At 43.1% G+C, this 12,484-nt stretch overlaps 1 protein-coding gene across 1 annotated transcript in view; it reads right to left on the bottom strand.

The window, feature by feature from the left end:
- Nucleotides 1-12,484, bottom strand: part of si:ch211-196i2.1 (collagen alpha-1(I) chain) — a 66,240-nt gene that overhangs the window by 18,807 nt on the left and 34,949 nt on the right. Inside the window, exons 11-23 of the mRNA XM_058415485.1 lie at nucleotides 12,232-12,285; nucleotides 12,066-12,119; nucleotides 9,167-9,274; nucleotides 9,017-9,070; nucleotides 8,884-8,937; nucleotides 8,605-8,649; nucleotides 8,467-8,520; nucleotides 8,220-8,264; nucleotides 7,448-7,501; nucleotides 7,285-7,329; nucleotides 7,141-7,194; nucleotides 760-804; nucleotides 518-571 (exon numbers count right to left, since the gene is read on the bottom strand). Of these exons, the coding sequence (XP_058271468.1) occupies nucleotides 518-571; nucleotides 760-804; nucleotides 7,141-7,194; nucleotides 7,285-7,329; nucleotides 7,448-7,501; nucleotides 8,220-8,264; nucleotides 8,467-8,520; nucleotides 8,605-8,649; nucleotides 8,884-8,937; nucleotides 9,017-9,070; nucleotides 9,167-9,274; nucleotides 12,066-12,119; nucleotides 12,232-12,285 (720 nt within the window). The remainder of the gene's footprint in view (nucleotides 1-517; nucleotides 572-759; nucleotides 805-7,140; nucleotides 7,195-7,284; nucleotides 7,330-7,447; nucleotides 7,502-8,219; nucleotides 8,265-8,466; nucleotides 8,521-8,604; nucleotides 8,650-8,883; nucleotides 8,938-9,016; nucleotides 9,071-9,166; nucleotides 9,275-12,065; nucleotides 12,120-12,231; nucleotides 12,286-12,484) is intronic.

Raw genomic sequence — 12,484 nt, 5'->3', positions numbered from 1 at the left:
TAATCAAATGAGCTGTTTGGACAGCACGTCTCATCAGTATTCAGTCTCTGGTGGCAGTAAACAGAGCACTCTGTTTGTGTGGCTTCAAAAAGTATTTGTAGAAGAGATGATTTTACTGTATCTAGATCTAAAACTGTGCTAATAGAATAATCTATGACAGCTGGTCAGGCACTCAATATCATATAATTGACACAAATGAAATCTATCAAAGTTGGATACAAACCACATGGGGAAATTGTCACGCCATGTTTTACAGTTTCACTGGATGCCCTTTCATATATAACAGTGTGGCCATCTGCTGGGAAATCACTTAAGGATGTTGTGTATTCTGGTAATATCCTCCAATGTTCAAACAAAAATTATAGCACAGGCATACCAATGACCTTAGATTAAAAGTGAAAGGGAAAGCCAGATAATACATTAAATCTGAAGATTATAATGAAGGAGGTTTGCAGTGTTTGCTCTGGAATGTCCGTTGGAAAACATGAAAGTGAATTAGACATATTGTAGTACTTACAACGGGGCCCTCAAATCCTGTCTCTCCCCGAAGTCCTGTCGGCCCTATAGCTCCCTAAAACACAGAAATTCTGTGAATCTGTGCACCAAAGAATGAAGCATCTGAGAAAATAACAGCATATTACATATTGATTGAGAATTTGATTTCCTGTTTCTTGTCACTTTGTTTAAATCTAATCTTTAAAAGTTAAACAATATACAAAATGATATTTCTTAGAAAATAAAAGGGTGAATATTGCTTACAGGATCTCCTTTAGGGCCAGGTATGCCTTCTGTGCCAGGTTTACCCTGTGAACATATACACACACAAATTCTCTTTTTTTCCCCTTATTTTACGGTGTCACCACATAACTGGACCACGGCACTCAGAGAGGGGTGTAGATATGTTTCAAATATATCATATTCATCATGTCGAAAATTGCGAGCAATTTGTAGGTAAGTGCCAGCAATTTTATTACATTCAGTCAGTTTTACAGAAAAGAAACTCCATGGCACCCTGACAGTTTTACTATGAAATGGATTTATTTTTTTTGCTGCCCACAGAGAAGTTTATCTCAAGTACTTATCTTGTGAACTGAATATTATAAATATCAAGACAATGAAATTGTGAATTCTGTCTCTATTTAAAGATATTTAAAATTTTCTTTAGAGACCAAATTAACCTAAATATGGGCACAATTTTGTAATCCTAAAATTCAGAACAATAATGAAGGCACAATAAAGTATGTCACACACACACACACACACACAGTAATTTTGTCACTTCTGAATCTTTTTCAGCTCAAGCTAAAGTATTTATTCTCAGTCCCAAAATATAAGACTACATCTAGTTTGTCATGCAAAAAATATAATGCATTACACTGGGTACTATTTTATAGACTGCCAGGCTGTCACAAGGCAGCCTGGGCGTGAACACCAGAGGGAGCCCTCGCCTGAGTATTAACCTTCTCTGCCCTACTTCCGGTACAGAGGGGTATTTAAGCAGCGCGCCACCTTCACCCCAGTGTGAAGCATTGTTTCCGTTTAGTGTCACTTGCCAAGCCTTTATTCTATTCTCGTTAGCTACGTTGTGTATGACCTTGCCTGTTTATTCTCTCCTACGAGTTTCGGATTTGCGATTTTGTCTAGTTTGCTTAGTGTTAGTCTTTCTGGTATTTTGACCTTTTACTTTCGTTTTCCTGACCTCGATTACCTGCCTGCTGTTATTCAATAAATCTGCTAACGGATTCTAATACACCGGCGCCTGACGTTTCCTTACAGAATGCTTCGCCTGAGATGAATCCAGCGGATATGCAAGCGGCATTGTAGCGAGTCCTCATCCGTGTGTATCAAGAGGAAGTCGACTCTCTGCGAGCCGCTAACCAACAGCTCCAGCAACAGCCACGAGACCAAGCAGCCGCCGCTGCACCGGCATTCTATGCGCGCAGCGAACTTCCCCGTTTCGCCCTGCCGGAAAAGTTTAACGGATCCGCCGATCACTGCCGGGGATTTCTGCGTCAATGTGACAACTACTTTGCTCATCAGCCAGAGGCGACGAGAGAACCAGGTGCGCGTTTATTCTATCCCTGCTTACCGGAAGAGCGCTAGACTGGGCAGCAGCAGTTTGGGACTCCGATCCTCAAGTCAAAACATCCGCTGATTATTTCGCGAACTTAATTAAGGAGATATTCGAATACCCGGCTGGAGGCAAGGATGTTTCTGTACAGCTGCTGGAGTTGCGCCAGGGAACGGATTCGGCAGCGGATTACGCCATAAAATTCCGCACACTAGCCGCGCAGTCTGGATGGAATGCGATAGCTCTCATGGCGGTGTTCCGTGAAGGACTTAACCCGGAGTTACAAGCCGAAATGGCATGCTGCGACACCAACGTGACGCTATCTCAATACATCTCTACAGCCATTCGCCTAGACAACCTGCGACGCCAACACCGACCCACAGCCACCGCCCCACGTGTAATGCCACGCCGCATGATGGAGGCACAACCTCACACAGCGGATCTCTCTGAATCCATGCAACTGGGAAGGGCTCGAGTTACAGAGGAAGAGCGGGAACGACGCACGAGGCTCAACCTCTGCTTCTACTGCGGGAAACCAGGCCACAGAGTGTTCCGTTGCCCAGAAAAACCAGCCACGTCGCAGGTAGAGAACATAGAACGATTTTCCAAGGTTTCTCTTCCTGCTCTCTTGCTTATCGCTAACTCTCAGTTCTCTGTCACAGCGCTAATTGACTCTGGTTCAGCGGTCAATCTCATGGACTGTAATCTGGTGTGCGACTTCCACATCCCCACAGTCCCATGCACGCCTCCACTCCGAGTGACCGCCATTAACGACCAACCCATCGGCGGAGGCCTCATCTCTCGTCAAACACAACCCATAAAATTCCAACTCGGATTATTCCATCGTGAACAGTTATCGTTCTTTGTCATCTCCTCCCCATCCAACCCCATAGTCCTGGGCTTACCCTGGCTGCAGCGTCATGACCCTGATATCTCCTGGAGGGACGGTGACATCCGTAAGTGGGCTCCTTTCTGTATCAACAATTGCTTTCTTAAACATACACCTCGACCATGCCTCGCTACGTCTGTTGAAAGCCCAGGTACAGCCAACCTTAGTTCACTCCCTCAAGAATACCATGATCTGCGAGAGGTTTTCAGTAAAGAAAAGGCGACCAGGCTCCCACCGCACAGACCATGGGATTGCGCTATAGAGCTCCTCCCCAACACCACATCACCCAAGAGTAGAATCTATCCCCTCTCCATTCCAGAAAAAAAGGCCATGGAGGATTACATCAAAGAGGCTCTCACAGCTGGATATATACGACCCTCTACATCACCGGCTGCTGCAAGTTTCTTCTTCGTGGAGAAAAAGGACGGAGGTCTCCGGCCATGCATTGACTACCGAGGTTTGAACGCCATCATCGTGCCGTACCCCTATCCTCTCCCGCTAGTTCCGGCTGCCCTCGAACAACTACAAGGAGCTAAAATATTTACTAAGCTCGATCTGCGCAGCGCCTATAACCTCATCAGGATAAAGGAGGGAGATGAATGGAAGACTGCTTTCCACACGACTAATGGACATTACGAGTATTTGGTCATGCCTTATGGACTTACTAACGCTCCCGCAGTTTTTCAATCCATGATTAACGAAATATTCAGAGATATGCTCCACAGTCACGTCATAGCATACATCGACGACATACTGATTTGCTCATCCGACCATGACCAACACATTTCTCACGTTCGAGCCGTCCTGCACCGTCTTGCAGACCACAACCTCTTTGTAAAACTGGAAAAGTTTGTATTCCACTGCTCCTCCATAACGTTTCTGGGGTATGTGATTTCTTCAAAGGGAGTGGAAATGGACCAGTCTAAGGTGGCAGCTATCACTTCTTGGCCGGAACCTACCACTATTAAGGAATTACAACGATTTCTGGGGTTCGCTAACTTTTACCGCCGTTTCATCCGGAATTATAGCACCATAGCCAGTCCTCTAACCTCGTCGCTGAAAGGAAACCCACGGAGATTAAGATGGACTGATCAAGCCAGGACGGCCTTCAATAGGCTCAAGCAGAGCTTCTCCTCCGCTCCCATACTCCGACATCCATGACCTGACCTGCCTTTCACCGTGGAGGTGGACGCCTCTAACTGCGGAGTAGGAGCAGTTCTTTCTCAACGCCAGCCAGAGTCAGGCAAACTACACCCATGTGCCTTCTTCTCCCGCAAACTCACACCAGCGGAGATGAATTATGATGCGGGCAACAAGGAGTTGCTAGCCATGAAGTCTGCCTTGGAGGAATGGAGGCATTGGTTGGAGGGGGCCATTCACCCATTTCTCATTCTCACAGATCACCGGAACCTTGCGTATCTTCGTGAAGCTAAACGCCTGAACTCACGCCAAGCCAGGTGGGCCCTGTTCTTCTCCCGATTCAAGTTCACAGTCACCTACCGTCCAGGGTCCAAGAACGGTAAAGCTGACGCGCTCTCCAGGATCTATGAGGTCACTGAGTCTCCCTCACACCCGGACACCATCCTCCCATCTCCTGTGCTCGTAGCCCCCATACGTTGGGATTTCGTGAAGGAGATCAAACAGGCCTACACCTCAGAGGCACCACCACCAAACTGCCCTCCTTCCAAGCGTTTCGTGCCCACAGCTCTCCGTCAGAGACTAATCAGGTGGACCCACGAAAGCCCCAGTACAGGCCACCCAGGTATACACCGTACGATCCGGTTGCTACGTCAAACCTTTTGGTGGCCTTCTCTGAACCAGGATGTGGTGGGGTTTATACGCGCATGCTCAGTTTGTGCCCAGTCTCGGACCGGCCACCACTTGCCGGAGGGCCTGTTGGAACCCTTACCCATCCCACGCCGTCCCTGGTCTGATATATCCATAGACTTCCTCACCGACCTCCCCAATTCGCAGGGTTTCACAACCATTTTGGTAGTCATTGACCGGTTCTCCAAGGCATGTAAACTCATCCCCCTGAAAGGCCTACCTACGTCCATGGAAACCGCCGTAGCCATCTTTCAGAATGTGTTCCGTAATTTTGGCCTCCCGGAGGACATAGTATCGGACCGCGGCACCCAGTTTACCTCCAGAGTCTGGCAGGAGTTCTGCAAACAGTTGGGGATCAAGGTTAGTCTAAGCTCTGGGTATCATCCCCAATCCAACGGTCAGGCCGAACGCCTGAATCAAGAGCTGGGAAGGTTCCTGAGAACTTACTGTAGCAAAGAACAACGCAGGTGGAGCAAGTTCCTCCCGTGGGCCGAGTATGCCCAGAACTCTTTGACTCATTCCTCCACGGGACTAACACCGTTCCAATGTGTATTAGGCTACCAACCTCCGCTGTTCCCTTGGTCCGGAGAGCCCTCCGATGTCCCCGCGGTGGATGAGTGGTCCAAACGTAGCCAGGAGACCTGGGAAAGAGCCCATGTTCGCCTACAGAGGGCGATTCGACGGCAGGTCATTCAAGCTAACCGCAGACGTCAGCCCCACCCGACATACCGGATGGGGCAAAAGGTTTGGTTGTCCACACAGAACCTGAAACTAAAACTACCCTGCCATAAACTCAGCCCGAAATTCATAGGCCCTTTCAAAATTGTTCGCCAAATAAATCCGGTCTCTTATCGCCTTGAACTGCCCACCTCTTATCGCATCTCGCCCACCTTTCATGTGTCTCTACTCAAGCCTTATCACGGACCTCAGACTATGAACCCCAACACTCTCGAACCGCCCCCTCCCCTGGACGTAGACGGCTCCCTCGCCTACCGAGTTAACACCATCCTGAACTCACGTCGCCAGGGCAGTCGCCTGCAATACTTGGTGGACTGGGAGGGGTACGGACCCGAGGAGCGCTGCTGGGTCAATGCCCGCGACATCCTGGACCCGGCACTCATAGAGGAGTTTCACCTAAACTTTCCCCACAGACCTGCTCCTCGCCCTAGGGGGCGCCCTCGACGACGAACACCTGGAGGTGTTCCTAGACGGGGGGGTTCTGTCACAAGGCAGCCTGGGCGTGAACACCAGAGGGAGCCCTCGCCTGAGTATTAACCTTCTCTGCCCTACTTTCGGTACAGAGGGGTATTTAAGCAGCACGCCACCTTCACCCCAGTGCGAAGCATTGTTTCCGTTTAGTGTTACTAGCCAAGCCTTTATTCTATTCTCGTTTGCTACATTGTGTATTACCTTGCCTGTTTATTCTCTCCTTCATGTTTTGGATTTGCGATTTTGTCTAGTTTGCTTAGTGTTAGTCTTTCTGGTATTTTTACCCTTTGCTTTCGTTTTCCTGACCTCGATTACCTGCCTGCTGTTATTCAATAAATCTGCTAATGGATTCTAATACACCGGCGCCTGACGTTTCCTTACACAGGCAATGTGGGTGTTTATTGATTATGTGAATCTTTGACTACTTTGCAATTGACAACAAAGCAGCAATCTGCTTATTCTTATTTTAACCTCTATTCACTCTAGCTACCCTTAGCTAGCAAAGAGTGAGCAATACAGGGACATTTTGTGGCACGCATGCATCTGACATATTTGTTTTCAAACTAGCCTACCTCTCATATCATTTTGGAATGCATGGAGAGAGTTGAACTTGCTTACTTGTGTAACTTGCTTAGCTGTGAGTCATTTTGGGGTAGTTGCAGACAGGGAAGTATTTTTAGCTAAAGCTGTGTCATTTTTGATGTAGTTGTCCCTGTCTCAGTTACCATTGGGGCTATTAACCTTTGTTAAATGAAGGGGTGTGAGGATGTACTGTGGCATGAATGCATTTATAGCAACATACTGGCAGTATTTATCTCAAATGTAAATGAACACATGACCTGTGCTTAGGTAGGTAGCTAAAACTAGGCTTAGATAGTATTGCTTAAAAAGGAAAATGCTTGTCTTCAATCACAATGCATCACACCAGCTTGAATTGAATTGACCTGAATTGAATACATGATTTGTTCTAGTTAAATAGGTTAAGTAGTTTTTTCTGTTTACATTATATACAAATAATTTTCACAGAATAGACAGGAACACTCTTTGTGATATGCAATGTGATACAAAAATCTCAAATCTTTTAAATTCCGTAACTGACTTTAATCTTGTGACTCTGATGTTACAATGAAAAGCAGGGTCTCACCTGTGGGCCTCGTGGCCCTGGTGGCCCTATCTGTCCCTCCAATCCTTGAGCACCCTGTAGGAGGCACAGAGATTATATAAATATCAGTCTTTTGAAAGTAAAGGTTTCTTTCATATGTGGAGGAATGTGATGGTAATGACATACCTGTAGCCCTGGGGGACCAGTGCTTCCTGCAGGCCCAGGCTCCCCCTGTAAAGCAGATCAGGAAATTCAGACACTACAGGGACAACTCTGTGCTTGAAGTCTTGCAGAACAGGATGAATAGGAGAAATCATCAAGAGATTTATAAAATCATAAGAATACTCACCCGTGAGCCATTTATGCCCTGCACACCTACAAACCCTGTGATACCTGGAGGGCCCTACACAAATATTTCAATGAGACAACGTGACACTGAGAAAAATACTGAGATCGAAATTGGTATGTGTAAGCAGGGTGCAATATTTTTTAATGTTTTCTGCAGTATTGTTTAGAATGAATGAATTGCACTTGTTTTGCTTTACATCATTCTCTAAAACCATGCCCATGGGCTAATGGATAAGCTAATGAAGCAGCTCACTTTAAGCAGGCTGAGGTGGCATTTCTAATGCGTTCCTAATTTTATGAAGCACAGACCTGGCAGCCTCGGTGATACTGCTCTGAGTGACATGCATTCTGCTAATTTTCACCAGATAATGGAACAGGGAAAAAATTCTATGCAAAAGCAGCCACAAAATTGCTTTAGTAGATCAAACAGAATATGTAATCATCTGCACTTCATTTTCTCCACCCTGTCACTGTGCGGAACATGCCTTTGTTCAATCCTTTCTCAAATGCATATGTATGAAGGAGATAAGCAAAAGTTTGAGTGTTCAGTGTACGTGGCCTTTTAACTGTTTTTATGCTTGTCATGTACATGAAGTGATAGGATTTTCAAGGACAGCATCCTAATTAAGCCAGGAACATTATACCTGGTCCTGAGAGTAAACATGATGTTTGCTGAATTACAATCAAATGTGAATAAAGTGTGAACATAATCCAATGAGAAGTAACTACAAAATAATTGTAAATACTATTTATTAACTGTATAGATTTCTTACTGGTGGACCTGATGGACCTGGTGGACCATCGAAGCCGTCATCCCCCTGTAAAACAGATAAAAGACGGTATGTTTACTGAAATGTAGACAGCACCATGCTGTACTTTGTAAACTGAGCCACAAGGATTAACTGACTGAAACTTTGCACTGAGCAGGAAGTGGTTGATTATTAGTGGTCTGATGTGGTGGTGAAAGCTTTAATCCATGGAGCTAGTCTGTGTCATATTGAAATGATTAACTTTACTTACATCTGTCCCTGGAGGGCCCTCAAGGCCCTCAATCCCTCTAATCCCCGGTGGCCCCTGCAAATAAAGAAAAGTTTACTCTTATAGCATGTATTATGTTACCTTAAAGACATTAGTAACTCAGTGATATTAAAGACTTACTCGAGGGCCAATAGTTCCAGGTGGTCCGGGCAATCCTTTATATCCCTAAATGAAGAATGTGTGTGATATAACACCATATGAATAGTACTTTCAAATTCATATTTTACAAATAAAGTGATGATACATTGCACTGTTCAGTGAAAAGAAATATATAATTCATTCAACCACTAGATGGCAACAACTCCAAACTTTTAACCATGCCTTTTTCACTCCTAATGAGTGAGTAGTTGTTACCTTAATCAGAACTTTATATAATAGTTTATTCAGAATACACCTTACTTTCTCTCCAGGTTCCCCTTCATCTCCACTGGGACCTTCTGCTCCATTAAGCCCCTAGATACAGAATAGAAACAGCATTAAGTTAGATCCATACCAAAAAGCAAATACCATAAATCTTCTGAGCACATCTTACCTCATCTCCTTTTTCACCAGGTGAGCCAAATTCTCCTTTATAGCCAAGAGGGCCCTGAGAGTAATAAAAAAAAAAGTGACCATAAAAGAGAGTACTGTGTTAAGTGTAATGTGTTAATGTTGAAGATATATTAGAATGGCATTACTCTACCTTTGGGCCAGGTATTCCAGACATCCCCTGCTGTCCTTTCATGCCATTTTCTCCATCTTTCCCAGGAACCCCTGGTAAGCCAGGCATACCTGGTAGGCCAGGGTCACCCTTAAGAATGGCAGAAACACACACAAAAAACATTGACTTTACATTTATATGATTTTATAACACTTAAAATAAATGAACTTGCAAAAAACATTAAATGAAATGATAATAGCTCTCCTTAATACTCCTGTTAGTAAGTAAAATAAAATATTAGACCAAAATAACTTTTGGGTCTATTGATTCTGCATCTCTATGAAGCACTCTGGTACGATAGATAAACACTCTTTATATAATGGCTCAGTTGACAGCATGAAGCATCTCATAAGAAAAAAAAACCCTTAAATAATAATATCCTTTGTGTTCACTTTCACCTAGAAATGTGGATATAGTGAACTGCATCTCGGGATAGAGTAACACACTAAGAGAAGAGTGATATCTGCCCTCATCTGCACACATGAGCTCACAGACCTCATGATTGCCACTGATGTACTCTATATGTATATTCCTAGGGAAATGATACATATTAGAGTTGCATTAGGTTTATACTTGATGGTATGACCCCAGTGCAGATTAATTCATTTGTTTTAAGAGTGACTGAAATCTGTGGTTGAATACACCCATATGCACATATCATTTTGTGGCCTGATTTCAGCTTATTTACTGCAATGAAAAAGATCAGGATTGTTGTATAACAGCACTTGAAGACATTAATAATTTAATCAGAGATATTAAAGAATTAATACACATTAAATATTATAGTGCTACAAATGGTATAAACATATATAATTATAAATACAACTGTAATCTGTAAAACATTTTTGTGCACTATACGCTATGCACAATCCTTTGTATTGATGATCTCTTAAATGCTGGCTCCAGTTCAGAACACAATTCCAAGATGATGCCTCATGTGTAGCGAAAATAACACATAATCCTGTTATTATCATAATTACCAAAAAAAAAAAAAAAAAAAAACCCTCCAGCTTGGTCTGCCACTGGCTCAAAGCGCCAACACAACCAATGCTCTGACACTTTTTATACTCCACAACTGATTCCAAGAGAGGTTTTTACATGTTATTATTGATAATTATTATGGTGTCAATTTACTAATTATGGAGTACTTCAATCTTCACAAAAATATTCTCCATTAATAGTTGCCATATTGTGCACTACATCTAGTGTATATCCTTATGTGTATGTGGAAAATGGTTTAGAAACTCATTTGCAGCATTTATACATCAGAAGTCAAGATTGATTTCTCAGTCCCAGTGTGAGGAGAAACACTTATATGGCTGTGTTTGTGTGCGTGTGCTTACAGCATACACACCTGTTTGTGTAAGACTTGATGGATTTCTCTACATTTTGAGTGAAAAATGAGGTGTGTGCTTTCAGCTGTAGGAGCTGGATCATGCTTGCATATACACACACACACAGACGAACACTCGAGCATGTCGATGTTTGGCCATGGTATAATTACTCTCACATTTAAAGTACATAAACATACACAGTACAGCTGTAAGGAAGTGTAGACCCTATTCTAAGGTCGACTGGTATAAACAAGCTAACATGGCTAAACCCTTCCTCACAGTTTTTGGTATGCACAACTATGGCTTACCTTTAAGGACTCGACAACAATAGCAAGTTAATGACTTCCTTCTGTTTAGCTAGTACTGCGTTTCATTAACAGGCCCGTCATAGCAGCACATTTGAGGTCTTTCCGAGGCACAAACATAACACGTCACCGTCACACTACTACAAAACCCGTAATGGTGCTCTCAGACACCACAGTTCCTGTTTATGTGCTTAAAGCTTGAAGTAATGAGGGGTAGAGTGTCTAGTACGCTTTTTTCAACCGTACAGAAACTCATGGCTAAGACATGGCTAGAAAGGATAAACAAAGCCACACTTACGAGTCTTAAAAATGAAAGCAGGCCTTTAAAAAGTAGACGGCTGATGCAGGTACTGTAATTATACCCCACCCTACCACCACCACCATATCTCTCCCACCTCTCTACTATCTGTTATATTTTTTGTTAGATTTTTGTATCCTTAAATTCGGGTATTTAGTATGTGTTACATTCATTCTTATTTTATTTATTACCTGTTCTTGTGGATACTGCCGGAAATGTCCCTTTGGGATGAATAAAGTATCTATCTATCTATCTATCTATCTATCTATCTATCTATCCATCCATCCATCCATCCATCCATCCATCCATCCATCCATCCATACCAATATGTTGCTATTATATGAAAGAAATCACAAAACATTTGGATATATGGTTATAAGAACATAATCAATGACAGTGTTGTTATGTGATCTAGTGCAAAGCGGAGTTAGTATTATCACCCCAAAGTTTCTTTTCCTATAACAGCGCATGCTTATGCATTTTATTTCCAATAATTACTTCATATATATATATATTCTTAATGACTGACACATGGTCCTTTTTTATCTTTACACATCAGTGAAACATTATTAATATCTGTTATCACTCCAACAGGCACAAACCCTATAGTTGTTTTCAGTTTTTCACCTTCTTAAAGATAGTAAGATTAAAAACACAGCTGGTCTTCTGTCCTAAAGACTTCCTTATGGAAAAGTTAATAAGATGAAAAAAAATGCAGCTTGTCATGTTACCTAGCAGCCACAAAGCACAAGCTCTGAAGATTTCCCTGTGTCAGCAAACTTAAAGTGACAGCTTTTAAGCTGTTGAACTGATAACGATGACAGACCATAGCTTCTATTTGTGCCCTTAGTTTCTATCTGTGTGATTGTCTCGTATATTTTCTGACTTCTCATCCAGCTGTGAAATGAGATTACGTGTCATATGTACACAGCTCAGAGGATTACCATATCTCCCATACGGCCTGACGGTCCTCTTTCTCCAGGTTCACCCGGTGGGCCCTGAAAAGATGAACAGAGGAACATGAAAAGAGGAACAGATAAATCATTATAAAACCAGCAATCCTTACAAATAGTGTAGTCTATTAAAGATAGTACTGAGTCAGCATCTCACCTCTGGGCCTGGTTTTCCCAATTCTCCCTGTGGCCCAGGTAACCCCAGATCTCTCTACAGGCTCACAAAGAAGACACCAGTCAGAGAGAGTGTACATTCCAATCATATGAGCCAGTATAATACCACATCTTTTACACAACACTAGAATGTCCTAGCTAAGAAAAGTCCTTTCCTCGTGCAGTTGATGCCACTTTTTCAAAAAGGTTATCATTAAATATTTTGAATGCATTAAATTAATTGTGTTGGTAGAAGC

The sequence above is a fragment of the Hemibagrus wyckioides genome, linkage group LG18 (assembly GCF_019097595.1).
Source record: "Hemibagrus wyckioides isolate EC202008001 linkage group LG18, SWU_Hwy_1.0, whole genome shotgun sequence".
Classification (NCBI taxonomy): Eukaryota; Metazoa; Chordata; class Actinopteri; order Siluriformes; family Bagridae; genus Hemibagrus; species Hemibagrus wyckioides.
This window is presented reverse-complemented; position numbering and strand designations above follow the sequence as displayed.